Genomic DNA, 23732 nt, shown 5'->3' on the forward strand with positions numbered 1-23732 from the left:
CATAGAACTGATCTGATGTGGTCAAAAGGTCAATATTTTACATTTCAACATCTTTGACCTGTCCAGAGAGAGCTTTTGATCCATAGACTTAGCAGAGCGATTTAAAACATTTATCAACTCGTCAGCTAGGATTAGCCCGATAATGTTCCAAATCTGTCCTCTTCGGACCAAAATCTGTGGATTAATTTTTCTTCGCATGAGTATTCTCCCAGCAATACGGGAACAAAAAATGCAGTCCCTGACTCGACTTTTTTCTATAAGAGCAGAGCTGGAGGTGATGACAAACTCGCCGGCGGTTATCACTCAGTAACCCAGAACCCGACCAGGAAATCGGCAGAAATTACGGGCGGAAGAAATCCGAGCCGCTGGGAGCCGCTGGGGAGATGAGCCTCACGGCGTGCGGGTGTTTCGCGGCATGCCCAGCCTTCTAGAGGGCCCGGCCCCGCCGGTGAAGTAGACGGGCCTTACCTAGCCCCTGATGTCTGTTGACTCAAGTCCAGCGGTGATGAAAGTGTGTGCGTCTCCCTCGGGCCCGTGTGCGCGCGGTAAATCCTCTCTAGCTAAACATCTTAGGGAAGATGACATCATTCATTGCCTGAAGGTGGTTCCCGGTATCCCCCCCCCCCACTTTCTCTTTTTCCCCCAACTTCTCTCTTTCCCCGCCTTGCCGTGGTGGAATTCTCGACACTGTTGCTAAGCCAGACCGTGTCACGATACTTCCTATGCGGATGCCATTGGAACTCGAGCAGGAAATTATTGATTATGGACTAGATCATTCCAGCTGATACTGTGTCAGAAATATTTTGCCCGATGACAGTGAGCTATGGGCAAACCATATGGATGTGTCACTTTTAACTGAATTATAATTCGGGTCTTGCGGAGTGTGACGTGTCCTGCGCGTGATTTTCGTCTCCAGAAAGACGCTTAGTTTCAACCACGTCTGAAAGTTATTGGGAGACGATCGTCCAAATAGTGGCGTATTCATCTTGGGTCGGGGTTCAAAATATAATCGTTTTCCACAAACGACTGTTACTTTTTGTCATCTGTAAAATAATCCTCAATCCCCCCCAGAAAAGGTGGTAATGCTGCTTCCAGAATGCTAGCGCTTCTAATTCCTTGAAATAATTATCGAACGTGCAATTTACCCCCGCCTCTCCCACCCAATACACCACGAATAAGGATACTGTTTTCCCCAAGACGACCAGATACTAATTATTTACCTCGCAAAATAGTTGCTCCACTTCATAGCGACAATTTCCGATGAAATGAAACATTCAACACAAAGATCATCTATCGAGTCTTGTAACAAGCTTTCAGTTTCTTGCATGTGTAAACTATAAAAAGGGGAGGGCGGATCTTCTCCCTGTAAGACGGGCGGTGGTTGATAAATTGTTCTCTAAGATGAAACCTGTTTTGTGTGTGCGTTGCTCCTCTTTTCGTTGCCATGGTTTTGACATTTTCATTGAGTTTAACTTCCAAGGTTTCTTAAAAGATTTACGGTTTCGTTCCCTGGGTATGATTGAGATACGTAGCTTTGCGTTCTGAAGCTCCATCTTCAAAATGATCGGTGTATCACCCATCATTAACGACGGTCCCAGAAAATATGTGTCGAATATCAGTAGTCGGCGCTTCTTTATCTAGTGACCTGGAGCAATTACATTTCTTGCGGTCAAATTTATTTATTTACCCCACAAAATGGTTGCTCCACTTCAAAGCCATAATATCTGATTAAATGAAAAGTTCAACACAGGGACCACCAAAAGACGACCGCTCAACACTACATTATTTACACTGCCGTGGTTAACCCCATATTTCAAAACATTGCACTGAGGGTTTGGGAAAAATGCTGTTTAAGTTCAGAATTAAAAAATGAATGCTCATGAATCAACCAGTGTAAGTCAACGATACTCCATCGTGGCCATTAGCCATCCAACCACAATAAATAAACAGTGGAGTCGGCGGCGAACGTCAGAAGACACCCTAGTTGAGCGAGGGTTAGAAAGAAAGGTTGGGCGGTGAAATGGTGCATTTCGGTGTCGGGTTGACGGGTTGCCATGGTGGTATGAAACTGATGTTACTTGACGATTAAAACGCTGAGACTTCGAGCCCGGAAGCAAAGTGATTTATATTTTGACTTTACTCTTACCGTCATGTGATAGTTTAATCTCTAACACTGTATAACGTATGGCCAAGTTCTTAGATTTTAGACGAGGAAAGGGGCTCAGGTCATCATTTTGCTGTGGCTGTTTTTATCACTTCTTTCATGGTTTGTTCTGAAAGAGAGGGTGCTTAAATTGAGATACAGTTTTCTTGTGGAGGGTTTCGAAGTCTGGTTACTCGATGTTTCATAAATCGCCCATATATTCAAGATAATGGTATGATTGGATGTGACTGTACATTACTGGCAAAACTGAGGGACTTTCAAAGATCAATGTAAATTCTGCTCGACGGGGTCCATTGTGGCGACAGTAAAGTGACGGTAACTTTGTAGTGCGCCCTCAAGCGATAGCATTTAGTTATGATATGCGCCCAGCGCAAATTTCTGAAGTTTTTGTTACGAAGATTGTCAATATTTGAGAGATTTATTTTTTGCTTTGGTTGCAGTTGAAGCTACATTTGGATGAACATGGCAGTTTCGTCCGATGCTGACATTTTTGAGGTCGTCAACCAAGCTTTGCAGGGGTAAGTAGCTAATGTAATTAAGTATGTTGTTAAGAGTAGCCTAGACTTAAGTTCTTCACGAAATGAATGCTGCATGCTATAGCCCAGGTTGGACGTAGCTCCACTAGTGTGGCACGGATTCTCACTCCCGCTCGATCCTTAGCCACACATCCGTGTACGCAATTTCGTGTCGCCGTACTGAAAATTTTCGTCGCACCCACTTATTATCGTGCATGTCGTGGGCGCAATTTCTTTTGCACACAGACATGACAGAGCATGCAGAGATGATCCTTAGCCATGTTAGCCTCTCCGCTTTCTTAGCGCCAATTATTGAATGATTTCACTCACGTTGTTCTGGTATTTTCCAGTCTTTTTGCCTTCACCCATTCAAAGTTCACTCTCACGGGCTTGCTCTCACAGTTACCATCTTTAAAATAAGGTCACTGAACATTATGTCGCTTGACCCCTCATCGTCTGTTCGTCTGAAGGCTGTTCCATGTTAAGACATAGGCCTATCTAATCTACTGCCCAAGTTTTGAAAGAGCCCATTGGTACATGTAGTATCTTATTGCTCAGTCTGTGTCTGGACATGGAACAGCCGTCGAGACGAGGGGTCAAGTGACATAATGTTCAACGACCTTATTTTAAAGATGGCGACTGTGAGAGCGAGCCTGTGAGATTGAATGGGTGAAGGCAAAAAGACTGGAAAATACCAGAACAACGTGAGTGAAATCATTCAATAAATGGCGCTAAGAAAGTGGAGAGGCTGAGGATCATCTCTGTGTGCAAAAGAAATTGCGCCGACGATGATAAGTGGGTGTGCCGAAAATTTTAAGTACATCGATCTGAAATTGCATATACGGATGTGTGGCTAAGGATGGAGCGGGAGTGAAAGTCCTTGCCACGCTAGTGGGGCTAGGTTTGACGTTATCTTCATTTCATTACAACTGACGTCCAGGGTATATAAAAGTTGTGTGCAAAACAACCACAAAACTGGTTCTAATTTGTTCTTGGTTTACCTTGTTGAAGAAACAATTTTTTTACATTTACAAGTTCTCCGTGGCCTTATCCATCTGTCTGGGGGGGTTAGGAACTTCAGAAATAAACCATCAACTGTAAAATCGAGGGGAATAAGTGAGAGACAATGTTACTTTTGTAGACGTAATTCATCCATTCTTGAGTTGTAAAGTGCATGCACTCCCAAAATAAAGCCAGTTGATAAATTCTAAGCCCACTGACAAAGACGTTCGGTGACATTTCTTCACTGGCGAAAAACATTGACAAAAATATTAGAAGACACTAATGATTGCAGAGGACTCCAAAAAAAATTCATGCAAAAGTTTCCAGCGGTTTGATATAGGTCTACGTGAGGCTGAGGGTTTTAAGAGAGCATCTCCTTCCCCCCCCCCAAAAAAAACTGTATGAATTAGGAGATCTTTTAAAAGTCGACACTGTCTAGCTGTCTGTCTGTTGCTCTAAAATTCAACTCGTCACTGCCAATCTCAAAGTCAGTCTGCTTTATATTACATGTACATGTATATGTTTGGTTTATGAATAAAAGAACGAAAGGCCGGTCAACAGCACGATTTGTGCGTGATCGCTACTTACCGCACATTGTGCGCGCGCCAGCACGGCCTCTGCATACTGTGTTCCTGATCTACAGCATCACTCTCGCCTCTTCATTACAATCATCATGCCTCTTTTTTATTCCTGATTTATCAAGATAAGTTACTCTTTCATTTTTAAAAATCAGATCACTACAATACTGTGTATTTATACATCTTTAATCAGTAAAAAAACCATAAACAAATTTAACACTTCAAAGCGAGATCTTGGATGACCATTATTCTCATTACAAGCACCCTGCAAACTTATGAAGCCAGCTATGCTGACCAAGCTTATTCTTATAAAATAGCGGGTTGTTTTGCAAATTTATGTTTATAAACGCAAATGTTAAGTTGAACAAATTTTGAACATTTTAGGGGTAACCAATAGGGGTGCTACTAGTCAGACTGAAGCCCCTGACCCGACAAAAAAACGGAACTGCAGTTTTGATATCGGCAGGCGGGTTTTAGCCGAGTACCAGTCAAGGCCTCCGTGTAGCAGTGTGCAACAGATCTTCACTGCCAGGAAATCGCGCATGCATAGTGCATGCATGCACTGCAGCTCGGATTCCTGTACGTGTGTGCACTTTGCAACTCAAGAACGAATGAATTACATCTACAACCATGAAAAACTGTAATGTTGTTTCTGAGTGTACCGTATTTTCCTCAATTTTGCAGTCCATGGTTCGTTCTGAATTTCCTTAACCCCCCAGATGGATAGATAAGGACATAAAGAACATGACAACCTGAAATTAGTTTCTTCAACAAGATAAACCAAGAACAAATTTGTACAAAATTTTGGGTTGTATTTTAAACAAGTTTTAGACATGTTGGAACCTGGACGTCAGTCGTAATGTAATGAAGACTGGCGTCCAACCTGGGCTATGGTTACCCCCAGAACTGTAGGGTCCGACATTTGTCCCGCTCCCACAAGGGAGCTGTTTGGACATCAAGCTTCACAGTTCCGGGAGTAAATATTGGTGGGGCTATTCCTGATATGCTATTTTGGAATCTTTGTGTGACCATTGTTTTTGACCTTGATTAATACCAGAGGGGCACTTGTATGAATAATGAAAATGCGATTTGTGGAATTGACTTCAAAAACTTTGAATTTTCATCAAAAATATTTATTCGACCCATAAAATGACATGGATACAATCACAGACATCCCAATTTCAGACAAATATTACTGAATATCCTTACATGTACATGTATCACTATCTTGATTTGATTTTTTTTTATCTTGCCTGTGGCTATGTTTGATTAGATTTGCATTAAGGAGGAAAACTGAATCATATGGTAGTTATTTTTACTACGTGTACCTTGCACATTATCAGTTCAAATACACCGTTACAATGGGGGGGGGGACTGAGAGCCCCCCAGGGTTGGGAGAAATTCTGGTTCACTCCCCTACCCACAAATTCCAGTTCCACATTCTATACTAGGCCTACGTCTAGTGAAAGCTAGCAGCTGTCCAATTCAAAGTTCCATTGACCTGATCGATATGTTTGCCATGCGTTCACCAATCACAACGCATAAAATCTGTCGGCCTTTCCATACGCGAATTGGGTCAACAGATTCCATACTGTGATTGGCCAACGTGTTGGCCATGTGTATTGAACATGATTTATCCATGCAAAACTGGGTTTTCAGAACATTGACTTTGATGTGATTGTTATGTAATGGTAGTCAGGATCGTGCTTCTTGTTAGTTGATGCCCATACCTACCACAGTGTGAAAAAGGGACCCAACAGCAGGTGGACTCAATAAGATCAGTTAACTTACCTACATGTACACTCACCCAAGGCTTTAATGGGCTTAGGCTTTGACCACTTCATGCCGGATGACATTTCAACATGCAAGAATTTCCTGTTGTAACATGATGTTGCAATGGCAAATTCCGTGTAAAAAGCTGCGCAACGTTTATACTCGCCCCGAGCTTGAGTGTCACCCATTGAGTTTGTACGCACATGTACACAGGCTTGAATCAGTCCTGGAGGTTGAGCGTGTGTGAATCCGTCAAGGCGCTGTGGGTCATGGACTGGTGTAGCAACAAATATTGCTCCTCAACATCATCTCAGTGCCATTTTGGAAAAGCAATGGTGCATTAAGAAATCTTGAACAAATAACCGCCAAGGGTCAGCATTTGTAAAAGTCCAACTTTGTGAAGGACTGTGATTGTGGTATCTTGTCATTGCCAAAAGTCGGCATTGTTGGTCAAAAACACTACTACACCCAGGGCCAGCGCAACATGGAATAATGCCATCAGGAAGTGGTTACCACAGACTATGACTCCTCTCTGTTACCGACCACTGATTTCAGATTAAACAATCCTGACAATGACACAGACCACGAAGACCAACTAGATGACTGCTTGGCTACCATGACAACGGTCACCGGGACCAAAGAGAGGTACACCGCCCAAATAGAACGCCTGAGGGAGGAGGTGACATCGCTGGAAGAGCAGGTGGAAGCCGACGAGCAGAAACTGCTGCAGATCAAGATGGAGTCGCTGGACAGGATACAGTAAGAAGCGCATTGATTCTGGTGTTGATCTCCCTTTGGCAGTGCTTTTGAGTAAATACTCATCAGTGAGAACTGGTATTGTACTCAAGCATGAGTGTTTGCGACTGAGTAAACTTGATGAGTGTGAGTACAGAAAAGCACATTGCTAGCCTTTAACTGAAAGTAGGTTCAAAACTGGCTCATGTTATCACACAATTAGGGTGACACGGTACATTTTAAAACAGCCAGGAGTTTACATGTCAATAAAAATTTGGTGCACAAGTACATGTACCTATCGGATTGATAAACGTGTGCGTGGGAGCATCTGTGTAGGTACCATGGTGAAAATACATTATGTAATGTATACCACTGCAGATTGCACAGATGCATGTATGGTGTACATTTATATCCTAGCATCTACGTGTACATTGTACATGTATGCACTTGGAGATTACTTACATGTATACCCGAATTCTTCTTAGCTTTTCTACTTCAGTGGATCTATCATATCTGTTATGTCCTGAAATAAACAATGCCAATTTGTCGTGCAGTAATGACTTGTTCTAGATTTTGAGTATTCCTAAATACACGCAGTTGACACAGTGTGCTGGTCAGTTTACCTGCTTCATGTAAAATTTTAATAGCAGTAACTGCAATTCAGGCGTATGTGAGAGTTTTTACTGAAAAAAGTTCTTTCTTAAAGTCAGATCTCTCTCTTTCTGTGTGTTCTTGTTTAGATCATCACTTCAAATGGGCAAGAATTCTTCGAGCACTGGTACAGATCAGGCCACTCAAGATCATGTATGTTGACAGAAACTGTTTCTCAGATACTAAAAGCTTGTTTTCTCCCTGCTCTGTGGTTATTAACAAATGCCTGTTACTGAGCATTTCAAGATCTGGCATGAATCAGGATGATTGATAAGTGGCGTCTTAATAACCACACGGCCTTGTACTGTGTTTGCTTCAGTTAAAACTCCAAGGTGCCTTCACCGGTATCCAGTACACAGATGCCACGGTAAGGATTGTCAAGCAGGATGCAGAACAGACCACCAGGCAGCACTGTCTGCAGGGCCAGTGTTCAGGGCTCAGCTTCCAAGTTGAGTTTCAAGTGAAGGAGCGACTGGTAGGTGGTACATTAGTAGGAGTTGGCCCACTGCCAGCAAAAATGCAAATTACATTGTAACCAGGCCCACCAGCTTTTGCTTTTGACTATTTTTTTTCAATCAATGCACATTCATTCCCCCAAAAATTTGGACATTTGAGATTCTTAGTTTAAGGTTTTGGCCAGTTGTGCCATACCACCTCTCTATTATTACAAGGTTTTTCTGCCTTCTAAAATACACAGTTCAATTTTTATTTCTTGAATTCTTTTTTCCGGTGGCAGCTTACAGACGCTGAGAAAAAGCAGCTTCCCACAGGGAGCAACCAAGAAACGAGATCCCACGTGAAATCACTCGCAATCCAGATTGACGACAGGGCCTTATGGGAACTGGAACCGTTTGTCAGAGAGGCTGAGCGGGATTGTGCCCTTCAGCCATTTCTTAGGGGATACAGCCAATACGCACAGCGATTTACCGGTCGACAGAAGGCACTGGAACATTTTAAGGTAAAGGTTTTTCCGTTTCGCAGACGGCCTGTTTTTGACTTAATGGAAGATTGCACCATCACCAACCATATCCACTCCTACAAATTTGCCCCTTTCCCAACTTGTACATCAAGTTTTTATAAATCGCATATAAAAACTAAACATTTTGGTTTTTATCCCATCCACAGAAACAATACCCTGAGGCTGTCATGTTACCTCTAGGTTCCATTGGTTCAACTCTGAAGTTTAGCAGGCCTTCACAGGGCAGGTCAGTCATATAATTCCTTTGTCTAGGTATGAAAACTGAATAAACCATTTCCTTTTTACAATGCCAGCAATGGTGCCCCAAAATACCGTAGTCTCTGTCCTTATCAAAGACATGCTTTCCCATGTTAAGCAAGTTTCAGAGGCGTGCTGTCTTGCAGCCATTGTAAAGTGACAATTGTGGCTTTACAAGAGAGAAATCATTTGAGTCTACCGCACTGGCCACATAGTAAGCTGTCAGTAGTATTGTTTTATATCCTTGTCCAGTGTGTGCCATGTGTAGTCATGAGGAAGGAGGAGTTATTTCCAATAAAGGGTAATATGGCCACTGTTGCCATCAATTCAGAGTAATACCGAGTTGTTGATCATGTTTACTGTGTCCAAATCTCCAGTACCAATCACTGAATCACTGAACACCATCAGTCATTTTACTATTTGCTGGACCAGACTTTTAATACTGGAGCTAGACTTTAATAGTAGAGGATTCCTGGACCATTCCATTTAGCTACAACATTGCCTTGAGTAATGGCGCATTCCAAGAATTAATCAAACCGAGACTGTATTTGGCTCGGTAAATCACAGCAGTCGGGACTGGAGTGACCTGAAACGCAATGTACTATAAAATGTGAAGAGGTCCAATATTCGGATCCTAGCAGAATCCTGCTCAAATGCAGAAGTACTTGATGTTATTCAGATATTTTTCCCCGCCAGCGTTCAGTACATCATCACCTGGAACATCGGGCTTTCTTCTACCGGCAGAGCAGATCAACAGATATCACTTCAAGTAATGCCATCCAAGCAAAGTAAGTACAGAGTGAAGGGGAGCTGTCTGCTGTACACAGGTCCAGTTTTACTGGGAATAGTTTGTAAATGATAGATGTTGTATTGTGTGGAGATTTCTGTTCATACACCTGGGAATTTGACAGGGATTCATCAGCAGGCACAATTTGTCTAGAGATCTTACTTGTATTTAATTTCATCCCCGTCAACCACTCTTTTCTTAGTGGTCTTTTAACTTTGCATGTAGTGATGATTTGAAATTTGATTTTGTTGAAACGTTTGTAGAAACCCTTTGATCTTCCTAATAAACAAAATGTGTGGAATTTTAATTTTGTCCAAAGTGAGGCAGCTGGATGAGCAGAATGTCTTGGCCTCAGCACCAGAGAGGTTCCAGCAAATGCTTCATAGATTGGGCATAGAGAGAACAATAGACAGCTTCATCCAGGCAGTCACAACGTAACGAGGCTCACCTTCTCTCACGTCTAGAAACAGCAGCAATAAATGCTGCAGAGACTAGACATAGAGGGGTAGTTTCATTCACTGAGTCACGGCATAACAAGGCCTTACCTTCTTTGGATCCACATGCAGAGGTGACAAGTGCCACAGGGTTGAGGTAGAATGATAGCTTCTGCCAAAATCCACGACATAGTGAGGCTCACCTCCTCTGTGTCTATGGGCAGACAAGCGCTATACTGCATGGAGAGAACGATATCTTCAGTCAGGCAGTCACACAATAGTGAGGCTTACTTTCTCCATATCTATAGACAGTGATGACAGATGCTGCAGAGACTTAGACATAGAATAATGAATTCACAAAGGCAGTCACCACATAGCTGTGTCTTTCACAGCCATTGGTGACAAATGCTACATACCTGGAACAGAGAGTACAGCTTCCCCGCATCACTACTGGTAATGACAAAGCTTCAGGGACTTGGAGCAGGGAGAATCACAGCTTCTCTGTAGACAATGGTGGCAAATGCTACAAAGACTGAACAGAGAACAGTGGCTTCATCGGGGCAGTTGCATCATAATGAGGCTTACCTTTTCTGCATCTGTAGATGGCATCAGATGCAACCAAGACTGGATATTGAGAAAACCACAGCTTCATCAACATCTGACCTAAAAATGCCACAGAGGCTAGATATAGAATGATGGACAGCTTTATGGAGACAGTGACAACATATTGGAGCCATAATGATAAATGCTACATCGAATCAGGCCAGGGATATATTGACCCAAGATAGAGCTGACCTTTGCTTTTCCCACTCCAAATACAGGATCCTCAAGAGATCTCATGTTTACCGATCTAGAATCCGGCCAAGTCATAAGTCTGGAGCCACGACTCACATCACTTCCTCATCACTTGCTCATTTCAGGCACAACGGATCGTCAAACTCGGTGTTTATGAATGTGCATAAATCATTTCAACATCCAGTTATTTTCAGTCGCCAGTATACAAACTGCCCAGTTCAAGCTGTAAATCATTCTTCAGCGTGGAGTTAGTTTCTACTGTTGTAAATGCATCATTTGTGTGTGGAAATAAAGTTTTCCAATCCTGATGTACAATGGGCACCGGACCCAATAATCTGTTTTGTAGAATTACCGGTAAATCTCTGCCTGTATTTCATTACACCACAGATCTTATTTCTCAAACAATCCATCTATAAAAACTTCAGTTTCATAGCCTGATGACAAGTGAGCATTGACACCAAGAGGCAGAGTGAGTTGAATTGAGGTGAGTCGAAGTTAAATCTTTGAAGTATCAGAAACGGACACTTCTTGGTGGAGGAACGTGAGTGGTTCAACAGGATAGAGTGATGTCTGGCAGAATCACCTAAGGAAGATGAGAACCTCCCAAGCAGCATTTTAATCCCATGAAGGGGCACAAGGTAGAAAACGTGTTTTGCTAAAATTAATATTTATTAACTAACCTTAAAAAGTAGGTATAAATGCACAGCCAATCCCATTAGTCAAGAGCTCGTAACAAGAAAGCTGGTCTTGAATGCTTGACAAAGCACCAGCTGGCTGATAAAAAACATTTCTGGTGTCACATGAAATTTAAACTCCAATGAAATTGGTCCCTTTTCCCTTGCATTGGTTGAATGTTTACAATCTTGACTTGTCTGTGCAGTATTGCCATCAAGTCCCAAATACATGTGTACACATGTATGTCCAGGGCCTTAGCCACTGCACCACTGTCTCATCTGAATTGAACACCACTTGAATTTAATTGGCCATTAGTCCCGTGAAGTGACCTATTGCATATAAACGTGGGGTTTCTGTATACTTCTCATCTTATAAAAAGAAAAAAAATTCAAACTGATACTCGGCTTGTTTTTTTTTCTGATTATATGTTTAATTCACTGCTATTCCGACAGTGTTCTAAAATATTCAGGAAAAATGAAATGTGCATTGGCATACTCAATGAGGCTTAATAATTAGATTTTTATTACATTATAAAGTCAAATGAAGTCAACACCTGTACTGAAAGTGAATATGTTGTGATACGAGGGGATATTTCATTCTTGACATTTTTCTCCTGAACCATTTGTATGAAAATAAAACTTGTACCTTATAAATATCTCTCAACACGTCCACTGTGAATAACAAAATTCTCAGTGGAATTAAAAGCAAAACTCAATTTATTCTTCCAAGAGATAATTTTGATTGGAAACGATTGCTGCAAATTAGGGCCAATTTTTAAAGCATTGTTGCCGAAATAGAAAAATTAAGATACTCGGGTCAAATAGTGGGACCAGCGGTGATTCAGACATCAGAAAAATTAATGAAATATTTGTTCAGAAATCTAAGTCTTTTTTGTAAGACAAGATGTTACCAAAATTAAAAGTTCGTAATCTGTACAGGTCACTCAGTAATGAATCATCACCCTCAAAATATCTGTTCCTAAACCTAGGACTTGTCAGTCACGACTTCAGAGCGCATTGCAACCAAGCAAACCAAGATGGTAAACCTCAGAATACCTTTTAATGATGGAACTAAAAACTCGGAGTCTTTAAGACCATTTATGGAGAGCAAGACGTGTAGGGGCATGGCGTGAGACTGCAACACTTTCAGAAAAACAGGACGCAGAAACAAAACATTTCCATCTAAATCTAGAGATTTATTTTTTTCTTATGCTGTGAACACATCAAACGTGGCAAGTACGGCCTGAAGTTATCAGTGAAATACGAAATACAGAACGTTTCAGTGAACTCAGTAAGATTGGGTTAGAAGATGTACAATCTCGCAACATGAAAATCTGTTGCTAAAGAACTTCAAAACTACATGCGCGGTTTCAACAATGAGATTTAGTTTGGGTGCAGGTAGTGCACTCAATTTTATTAGAAGACTTCACAGAGTTAATACAAGTTGGACAATCTTCCTCTTGGGAGTAGTAATGGTTAATTTGGACAAGACAGTTCAGTTCATCGCTTGCATGAACACCGAGGATTCTACACACTGTTTAAAAACCAAGAAAAAAACCTTTTCACTTGTTGAAAAAGGGAACAAATTTAAATCTTTATTTCTTTACAATATGAATACGTCAGACAAAGTGATCTCCATGACTGTTCCCTACAGTTATTTCACCATTCCTACTAAATTTATAATAAGCTCACCCAGTCTAAAAGTAGCCACGGCTCAAGTCAATTCAATGTCTACAGAACGGCACAGTCAATGGAAAACTTTGTGTACAAGCATTGGAATTTCACAAGGTGGCAGTGGGTCACATTTGGTCAACGAAGAACCCATTAGCTGGACAGATTTGGCCATCTAATAAATCTACTGGAACGTATATATATGCCCCAATGCTGTATTCCACCTCTTTTACGGATGGGGGAAATGACCAAATTGAGAAGTGAATTTTGCATTGTAGCCTTTTTGGTGCATGGTGACCAGTCAATGGACGCATTCAATCCACTGAATCTATGTTAAACGCCTGTGCCATCTTTGATCCTGCATATTTTTCATTAAAACCTTCACGATCACTTGTCCTATTATGCACACTAAAGTACTTCCACATCTAATTCTGACTAACTGATAGGAAACAAGGGAACAGCGAAAACAGTTTCAGTAAGAAGTCCTGTCAGTGGCAACATTAACCAAAATCCTGCTTTAGCTTGCACTTCTGGCTTCTCGCTGTTACCTGCAATAAAAGCCTCACCAGGCTTTTATGAGTAAGGCTGCATAGCCCCCCGAACATGTTCAGCAGAAAAGGGTCCAAGACCTTCAAGTAGAACATGAAAACAGGATAGTAACGCTACCATTTTGTTCATGCTTATGATGTGCATCACGACAATGAGGTCAAAATATAATGCATGTCACAATCTGCAGCTATTTTACTGTGCATGTTACTGGCAGTCATGGTAGTCATTTGACACATGTGGATCTCTCTATGCCCTACAGTGAATGTGAGTTTTTCCAACACGAGTTGCATGTGTGTTGGGTTTCTCATCTTGCTGATGTTGACAATTCTGACGAGCTGCAACAACTGCTGATCTTTTCTTGATACTGCAGAAATCCTTTCCAAACCAGTACACTTTTGTTCACAATTACATGTAAAATGTGTTGTCCACAAAGTTGGACTTCCCATGCATGGAACTTGTTGATCTGATCTGTAGTTATTCACAACCGTCTACTGAGATACAACCATCCATATTGTTACGTCATATCACAGCATCAATAGATCATTACAACCCAAGTGGCTGAGCCCAAGGGCATATTTCAGAATACTAATAAAAGAAGACTAAACAAGACCAAAAGAAATAAGGATCAACTTCAGGTGTTTGTTTTTGAGGTGTTTTACAAGGTCGTAACTTGCGTATTTACCATCCTACTTGTACTTGCATTATCCAGGTCAAGTAAAACAAAAAACAAGGCAGGCAGAAAGTACCTCCCCCATAAGAGTTAATTTTTAAAAACATCTCTGTATTTTCCAACTGCCAATTTATCATAATTACCCATACAGACTCTAACAAACTGTTTAATTGTGGACCTTAACAAACATATATTTGGGAAGGACACACTGCATTTTAAGGTATCTCTGACAAATTTATGCCCAACTTTTCAGAAGAAAAAACTCTCAAATCTCTTTCTAAACATTAGAAATTGCAATCAACCCGTCAAGTGTGACATAAATAATCTCATCTATGTACAAGTCAAAAATCATCATTCTAATTTTACATCACGTTAAAAAGTGTGCCCAACACAAGGTGAGACCGTATCATCAACTAGGAAACACTACGGAGTACTGTAATTTTGTTATTCAAGCATTTCTGTGATTCTTGAGCTGAATGCAAACACTGCAACGTTCAACATTTCATAGAGTTTACTCGGAGTACAATGTGCATGTACAGCCGAGCTCACACTGGCTTCATGCACAACCAAGAGAAGGTGCTCTTTATACAAAGCCTTCCCTAGGTGACACTGTGTGCAAGTGGATGTGGCTGCTCTCCAAAACAAAAAAAATTATCCATTCACAAGTTTTGAAGCATCACTGGCATTCAACTGGCAGACAGTTTGACAGTATGTACCGGTAATCCGGTATTGTCACAAATCCCATAGTAATCTTTGCCCAAGAACAGGGCACAGCAGAAGAAAGCATTCAACAGACCTGTTACATCACGGCATCAGGCTTTGTTTACTTGTGCACTTCCCTATGGCAGTCAGGTGGGACACAATCCATTAAGATCCCACAGGAAAGCACATATGTAAACAAACATGACTGTCATTGGTATGTAAAGTCCAAAGGTCGTGGCTATGGCCATCCACAACGCATGCACCAATGAGGGCCAAGTCAGCCTCCACTGCCAACAGATGTGTACAGCCGCAATCAGAGTAATTTATAAAATAAAAGAAATCAACAAAAAACAGCCACCATGAACAGCAGTACTTAATGAGGATTGGTCTGACATTGTCACATTATCAACAAAGGCGGCACTGCAAGATGGGACAGGTTATTCTTGAATGAGCATTTGAAAAATCATGAAATGACTAATTAATCATTTCCATTACAATCACTTGTGATTGCGGTTCTATTTGTGTAGATGATAAATTCTAATCTACAGGAAACACCTGTGGCTTTAGTACAACGTATTTAAAGCCTTGCGGCGAGTGATGTTTCTAACATGTATCTATAAGAAAATAAATTTTACAACATATTCCTTTGTTCTGAATAAAAACCAACTGAGAAATGCGAAATTCATGTTAAGCAAAGGCTAAAAAATCTTGTTTGAAAAAAAAAGGACATGAACTTTGGTGAAGTAAATTTACACACAGACTAAAAATGTGACTTGAACTCTAAAGCTTGCAAAAGCTGTGTCACAAAGCAAGAACAAAAACCAGTTTACAAGATTTGGAGAATTCTACAAAAATACATAAAACATTTCGGTAAGAGATTCAATATTTTCTATTGCACAAAAAACTCAAAATGTAAGACATGAAATAACTATTTTTAAAGAACTTTGAAATCCAACTTTTTAAGGAAAATTTCTTTTGAACATACTCTAACACTTGTATTTCTTTCCAATTCCAAGAATTCTTAAAGATTGTACATTTAAGCATGCTACCCACCACATCTCTCCTAAATCTATGATTGTGAGTTTTATGTGTACAGTTCACAACTCCTCACAGTGTGCATCCAAATTGTACGTGCTGAATAGTTACATAAAACTAACTTTTCCAAATGTGTTTACACTTTGCATTATAAGTACACGGGGCTCTGGCAATAATTCTGAGATTGAAAAGGTTTGGTTCTTTGCTGGAAGGAAAAGGCAGCCGGACAGTACTTTTTCATCTGAAGATTTAAATTAAGGAGCTGTTGGTACATTCAGGGCTGGGCTCGAATTCACGCAAGTGCTAAGTAAATGCAGAAAATCACAGCAAAAATTCTTCCCAGCAAATGACAATGTAGCATCTTAACCACATCGCCCCGGGGGCATTTATGAATGTTGATACTGCTGGGACGGGATCTTTTTCATTTTTTTCTGTTTGCAAAATCTTTAAAACTTCATATCTTCATTTACTAGACACTTACACCCACACGAAGGATTGTCTGGTTTCTACTCTAATCTGACAGACAACATCTATTGACGCTGGAGTATTTCAGCCAGGCCTGCAGCCTTGTAAAATGAGCCCAGATTGTGCGGTGTTACATAATTTTCTTTTGTTCCCAAAACTGGCACAGTGCACTGCTGATCTCTTTTCAATAGGGGCTAGATTAGCGTGCACCGGTAACCATGTGGCTCGTCGCTGTGGTGGTGGAGCGCTTTTGTCCCTGGTGGTAATCCGATCGCACTAAATGCCCCAAACCGTGGTATACTGTTTCAAAAAATTACTGGATTTTCTCCACTATTGACAGTGAAAAAATGTTGGTAATTCCCAGCAGCCTGGTCTTTTGTTACGATTACGCTCTATTGTTACAAGGCCCAGTTCCTTTTGTCCAATTTCAGAGATCCCAGCTATGCAATTAAGAGTACGTGCCCGAAACGGGTCAACCACTTTCTGCCGGGGAGCCCAGTTTCGAGCACATAGGCTTTATACACAAAACCAGGGAGCCCGAGTCCGGAAATAAGAGCTTAGGCCTTATAACAAAAGACCCTGCTTGGAACAAAAGACCGCGCTGCTGGGAATTGCTAACATTTTTTCAGTTGTCAACAGAGGAGGAAATCCATCACTGTTTTGAATTATACCACTGCTTGTGGCATGCAGTGCAAGCGGATTACCACTGGGGACAAAAGCGCTCGAGTGATGAGCAACACAATACCGCTGCACGCTAATCAGGACCCGATAGAAAAGACGCCAGCCGCGCACTGTGCTAGTTTCACGAACAAAAGAAATGTATGTTACACCACAAAATCTCTTTTTTACCAGGCGGCAGTCCTGGTTAAAATACTCAGGCATCAATAGATGTTGTCTGTCAGATTAGAGTAGCCAGCAGACAGTCATTCGTGTGGGTGTAAACGTCCAGTAAATGAAGCTATGATTTTTTGAAGAATTTTGAAAACAGCAAATCTTGAAAATCTCCCGTTTTACGTCATGCAACTTCAAATTACACCCGGCAGCAAGTGGTTAAAGAAACCCAGCCGAGGACCAGCAGATGCAGAACGCATCAGGTGACAGGATATCTTAGCAAGCGATCTGTTGCGGCCAAATCAAACTGTTAATTTTGCTGAGCTGACCAATCATTGACTGCATTGAGTGGCTCTACAAGCTACAGTTCCTTTTCAGTGAACCGGTGGCCGACTTCACTGCTTTGTAAAATGCAGAGGGCATACATAAGGACGGTTGATGGCTGATGGAGGGACAGGTGTAGCACACATAGCTAGAGGTGGCTTAAGCTGAATACTGTACATCAGTTACTACACTACCTCACTTTTATGGTTCAATTTTTACAAAGTAAAGAATTTCCAGTTTTTAAAGTACGCTCTGGGATGGGATTGTGTGCTTCAGATGGTAGTAATGAATTCAAAAAATGTCATGTGAATTTTTAATAAATTCTCTCAAGGCAGTTCAACGACCGAGGCATATATTTCTACAACAAATTAATTGACTCTTAAAGTTTGTCAGAGAGCACTGGAGGGTATAAGGAATGTTGAACAAGTATTGTACTATCAGGAACCATGGCAAGATGGAAATTAAATCCTACCATCAGAAAAACACAGGAACAATTCTGAATAGTACTGGTTGTATATATTTAACTCCATATGCAGAAGAACACCTAACTCAGCAAACTCGGAACTTCAGAGAATATCGGCAACTTTCGGGCCACTGCTTTAAAATCATATTTACAAGATTGGTCGATATGTATTCAGCAAGGAATAAGATGGCATTGTGAGCTGTAAGCAAATAAAATCAACTGGAGTTGCATACTTGAAGTTTTCAGTGACCCACGGAAGCAAAACATAAAACATTTAAGCTTCAGATAGGTGTACAAGGGACATGCTTGAATGATTTTTTTCCACTTTTCAGTTCCCATTTTTCATGTCACATTTTTCCAGTTGTCTCTTTTTCTTCAGTTCACTTTTTGTTTTTATCATTCTAAGCTTTGGAGCTTACGAGGAACTTTTTAAATTCCTTTTCAGGGCTGAAAACTAAATGCCAACAAGCATGTATTCAAGGTCTAATTTCTTAAAGCAAAGACGGTTCCACAAACTGACTGAAATGTCTTTCTTTTTCTCTACATTTTAAGAAAACTTTTTGTTTATTATTATTCATTACTTTGTATGGAAATCGGGGAAGTTTTTTATTTACTTCCCTTATCAGCTTTGGTTGGACAGATGCCAACTATACCCTCTTGATTCCTTCACAAAACCTTGCCTGCACGGGGAAATCCACAAAGCTCATTAGCGAGGGTAATCTTCACTGACCGACTGCTCTCAGGTTGCAAAGAGTTGGGACCAAGGTGAGCATTATCTGCACACTCCACAGTGCCTTGTTATTTCTTCTTGCCAGTTATTTCCTTCTTGGTTTCAGGCTGTGCAGGTAGGAAAAAATTAAATCAGCAAGCATTACAATTCCTAATGATACTTCCTAGACAGAGAGTAAAGCCTGGTTTCCATATCGACATAAGAAACGCAACCAAGATGGAAACTGCACCGCAGACATATGGAAATATGCCTAACGGAGGTATCACCAACAACACAGACAAATTCAAACCAGCCCACGAATGATTGGCAAAATTGAGCCAGGTTTAACTTCGCCGACAGTCTGCGTCGAGTAGCAGTGGTATCCCCCGTATACAAACATGCATGCTGGCATGACCACTGTGCAATCCATGTCCTCACTCAGTTCCACGAATTTTGCCCATTTTCTCCTTAATGCTTAAATATTACACCCTTATGATAAAATAGCTGACCATCAATAAAATTCATGAAACTGGCGTACATGTTTGGCATCATGAGGCAGTACAATTAATCTAAATGGGTATTTTCTGCAAAAAAATCACGGAGTTCGGACGCCATTTTGTTTAAATTTTTGGGTGGAATGACGCCATGCAAAATCTCTTTCATTTGTGTCTGCCTCTAATACCTCTTGAGGACCATCTGTGTTACAAACACCCATATAAGCCTAAGCTTAAACCTCAACCATTTTTTATTTAAGGCAATGAGACATATTACCGACCTTGCTGTTCTGGTCTCATCATAAACACTGCCTGGATAAGACCATTCATGCTTACCTGCTATGCAGCAATGTAACGTGAGAAATTTCAGAGGAAGCACACCAGAATACAAACATTTTGTCACGGGGGAACTGAAAGCAAATCAATGGTGGCTTTAAAATGGAGGGAGGGGGGCACTTGGGGGCACAACCTTCTGCTGGGGGCACATCCCCCCATTTTTACACAACTGCCACTATGGTTAAAGTCCTTGACTAAAAGTGGCTCTCATTCATGCCAAATGAGTCACAGAAAGGGCTTCTTCAAAAATAGTAAACAATCCACTTTATACGCTTTCCACAGAGGCTGAAAAATTATTTGGGAGTTGACATCCTATTTCGGGAAACAACAGTTCCCATACACAAGATGAAGCCTGACAAAGTCTGTGCACAACTGTACAAAAGAATGATAGTCATTGAATTTAAACTGTTCGAAGGCCTTTCATACCAAAAAATTCAGAGGTACACTCATATGAACTGAGACACTGCAAGATGTTTGCACTCACCGGCAGTATGGAGAAGGAGCAAGTGAGGTCCTCAGTGACAATCATCACACCGGCAGCGTTGTCAAACTCGCCGCAGTAGTTGGGAGCACTGAACAGCGTCACCAAGTTCCTCTTCTGGAAAAACTGGTACCCGTCTTCAACGACCTGAAAAGGAAAATGAAGTGATGACACGGGCAAGAAAAGTGGAAACATGGAAATATCTACACATACATCTGCCTCCTCCATTGCTACAACTTGAAAACTTGCTAAAATATTTCTACCCAGGTAAGCAGCTTGTTATTTATGATGGAAAGATGTGTTCATGGGGGGGGTGGGAGGTGCCCATCTATCACGTTCAGCAAAGAGACCTGCAGAGTAAACCAGTGCCCATCTTTAATCAGACAGAGCTGCTACCTATAACTGCCATAAAATAGATCTCGTTTCACTTTGTTTCAACAGGTCCACGTCAAAAGGTAACAAACTGCAAAAGATTACATTTTTAAATTGCTCTGATGCAGAAATGCTAGGTTTGGAGACCACATTCAGAGATCACGTCGTTTCAATAAGTCCTTTGTGAGTAACCTTTGAACAAAATCTGGTACAGTCGACTCTCGTTATTACAAAATCCGCGGGACCACATAGAAACGTTCGTTGTATCCGAAATTCATCGTAGGCGGAATGCAGAGTGATGGCTTTGGTGCATCGTTGTACAATGCCATGTACATGCATATGCATGTGTATGCATGTATGTGCATACACATGAACCCGTGGTTGATGTTATATCAAAAAGATCTCTCGGTTATAACTAATTAAATATATTGTGACGTGTTTAGAATAATAAAATTCACTGTCATACGAAAACATGTTTAATGTGCATGTGAGATTTAAAAAAGCAAATACATGTACATGTGAAAGCATCGATACAGGCATCGCCATGGATGACAACGAAGCTAAACGGCATGCACATGTAGGCCTGTGTGTACCTGCAAGAATGTGAAGACTCATCAACTGAAGCGCCCATCCATGTACGTAGTCTTTCCAACACAAATTGTGTCATGGAGAGACATTTTTATTTAATTTCCATCTGTCATCTGATTTTGGACACAAGCTGCATGACACCATTGATCGATACTCCGTGTTCACTCGCCCACTTCAGCGCGGCCTCCCGCGCGCGAGATAGTCATTGAAGAGGCATGATGTCATGATGTTTGTGTAATCAATGTAAAAAATCACTGATTATTGAATTGTGCTTTATGCTTGTCATGACTACAGGAAACTGGCAAACGATGTCTGTGTATCGCGCTGTAAGCGTGTGTGACGCATATGGAGGAAATTTTGTGGAAAGACGCGTGTTTCGAGTACGAGCAAATGAAATACATGAACACAGAAAACACAAACATAGGCATGAGATCACATTTTGTGCATGAACCTGCAGAAAAATTTGTGACTGCAATGTTTTATCGACTTGCAACTGTAGAGCTGCATTCGTATACAACGTTTGTGTACTGCACATGTAGTGGAACGTTCGCGCCCCTTTTTGGCAGGAGCTGTACAATGACTGGTTGCCGCCTTTCCGTCATGCCTTCTTTGGCAACGGTTCGGCCTGGCCGGAACCAGTGTGATGCACTGCACACGTGTTTTCACCACCGCGATTTGCAAACATTCGTTATAAATGGGTTATCAACAATGGTTTTTCAGGCATTGGAGTCATGAAAACCATTTGTTGTATTAGGAATTTCGTACAATGTGATTTCGCTGTAACAGATTTTTTCCCAATAGAGATGTGCACGTTTTTGCCGGGACCACAGACTTGTGTTTGTTATAACCGGAATTTCGTTATAGCAGATTTCGTAATAACGAGAGTCGACTGTATACCGTGCTATCTTATTTCACATAAACATAACGATTCAAATTCCCCAGACTAAAGGCACTGTTGTTATACCTCGTGATTCAGGGCAAGCTTTTGCTTAGTTACATAACAGACGCCTGGCATCAATACACTGTTTTCAATGGATGAAAAGGGCACAAAGGAACCGGTCCATTCCAGAGATGGTGTTCAAAGGTTACTCGCAAATGGCTTATTGTAACAAATATGTCCATATTTTTGTCCAATCATTTTGGACTCTAACCTGGTGAGCCCTGACTATAAGGCTGAGGTCGTTCCTCTTCAAGAAGTGTCGTACCACGTCGCCACCAAAGGTGTAAGACACACCACGATCATTCTCCCCCCAGCCTGTGATATCCTGTAAACATCAGAAGAAAGACTTCCAACTCTCATCTGTTTGTTTTTGAGAAGACTGCCAAGTGAAGGGCAGAAAGCTCTTTTGAAAGTTACAAGGCGACTTCAACTGTGGTACATTAATGCCACATTTAATTCTAGAGCTCTTGATTATGGGTAAAATGTACAGGAAAGCCACATATGCAAAGGACACAAGCAACCCTCTCCACCGTCTACCCATACCTCAGCCATAGGTTCACACACTCTGGTTAAAAATTAAGAATATAAAATTCCCAGTCTACAACTAGCACATCGGGCAATGGATTCTTAAATTCACATATCCCATGGTACAATTGCAGATCATCACAGAAGTTTGGGGAATAGACAATGGTGTTAAAATCAAAGATACATTTGTATTTTGGAAGTCAAAGCTCACTTGACAATGGATATATACAGAATCCAATTATGGGCACACAGAGAATTTGGGTTGTGACTGTCTCTAATTTTTTTCCCAGTTTCCATTTTGTCTCTAGCCTTCAGAAGATTTTAACCTTGTCATTTATGAATTCTATCAAATCATTTGATTCCTTTTTAAGCACTTTTTGCAGCTGGCCCAAACTATCTGACATCCAAAAAGATTCTCAGCAATTTACACTAAACTTTAGAGATTAACCCTAACAGTCCTGAATCCTCCAATTTTAGTATGATTTTGCATGCAACCTAGGGAGTTAGGGTTAAGGCTGCTATGATAGAAGACATAAGTGGAATTAATAGTAACACTGGGACTGGAGATGATCCTTATACTTACATCATCTGGATCAGCCCACAGTAGATCACAGACAAGGCCATGGTCAGGAATGTCTAAGGGTCGATTGATATGCCTCAGCTGGTCCACAGTAGACAAGTCAGGAGACAGCCCTCCATGCATACAGAATATCGTTCCTTCCACTAAGGCCGCTGTGAAAACACCGACAAGCATGACCATTCAAGTTACAATCTTTATTGCAAAGAAATAGGAAAACGACAGATGAGTGTCAGAAGAGATTTTTTTGGACCACAAAAGGAGAGTGGAGAGTACGGGTGCATTTTAAAATATCACTGTGAAATTTTCTTCTCCTTTCCACAAACATCACAAGGAAATCCTGCTACAATTTGTTTCATCCTAGGAATGTATGTCAAGCACCACACAAGTTTGGGACCACCCCTACAGAAATAGACCCTGGTATAGTTGTTTTTCACACAGAGTTCATATTTCATAACACGAGGGCATACCAGCATTACAGCCCGGCCAGACTGTACAAAAAAAAGAGATGGATAATACCTTCAGTTGGAGTCATTTACTGAAGGCTGAAATGTCTGACCAGTGAGCTATTTCTCCTCTTTTTCTTTAATCCTTTTAAGATGCATGGCAAATATCAGGCCAGAGGACGCTCACTGTAAGCTTACTTTCATGCCTAGCCATAACAGTAATTACAGCA

General features: G+C 41.1%; 2 protein-coding genes across 8 annotated transcripts in view; one reads left to right on the top strand and one right to left on the bottom strand.

The window, feature by feature from the left end:
• The window catches only part of LOC110980221 (centromere protein P-like), a 124427-nt gene extending 112167 nt beyond the window's left edge, over window positions 1-12260 (top strand). For 4 of the 7 annotated variants that reach the window (XM_087138640.1, XM_022236684.2, XM_022236682.2 and 1 more), the window contains 8 exons: window positions 2605-2682; window positions 6588-6791; window positions 7508-7571; window positions 7738-7893; window positions 8155-8376; window positions 8544-8623; window positions 9331-9422; window positions 9741-12260. In XM_087138640.1, coding sequence (XP_086994766.1) covers window positions 2621-2682; window positions 6588-6791; window positions 7508-7571; window positions 7738-7893; window positions 8155-8376; window positions 8544-8623; window positions 9331-9422; window positions 9741-9859 — 999 coding nt within the window. In that variant the 5' untranslated portion in view covers window positions 2605-2620 and the 3' untranslated portion in view covers window positions 9860-12260. The remainder of the gene's footprint in view (window positions 1-2604; window positions 2683-6587; window positions 6792-7507; window positions 7572-7737; window positions 7894-8154; window positions 8377-8543; window positions 8624-9330; window positions 9423-9740) is intronic. The other 3 variants (XM_087138643.1, XM_087138642.1, XM_087138641.1) reach the window with 1 other exon arrangement.
• A 239-nt stretch (window positions 12261-12499) lies between these two features.
• Window positions 12500-23732, bottom strand: part of LOC110980287 (serine/threonine-protein phosphatase PP1-beta-like) — a 32243-nt gene continuing 21010 nt past the window's right edge. Inside the window, exons 5-8 of the mRNA XM_022236847.2 lie at window positions 23063-23211; window positions 22166-22279; window positions 20058-20201; window positions 12500-18871 (exon numbers count right to left, since the gene is read on the bottom strand). Coding sequence (XP_022092539.1) covers window positions 18833-18871; window positions 20058-20201; window positions 22166-22279; window positions 23063-23211 — 446 coding nt within the window. The 3' untranslated portion in view covers window positions 12500-18832. The remainder of the gene's footprint in view (window positions 18872-20057; window positions 20202-22165; window positions 22280-23062; window positions 23212-23732) is intronic.

This window comes from Acanthaster planci, linkage group LG07 (assembly GCF_054643075.1).
Source record: "Acanthaster planci isolate LZ-2023a linkage group LG07, COTS_SCS, whole genome shotgun sequence".
Taxonomy (NCBI): Eukaryota; Metazoa; Echinodermata; class Asteroidea; order Valvatida; family Acanthasteridae; genus Acanthaster; species Acanthaster planci.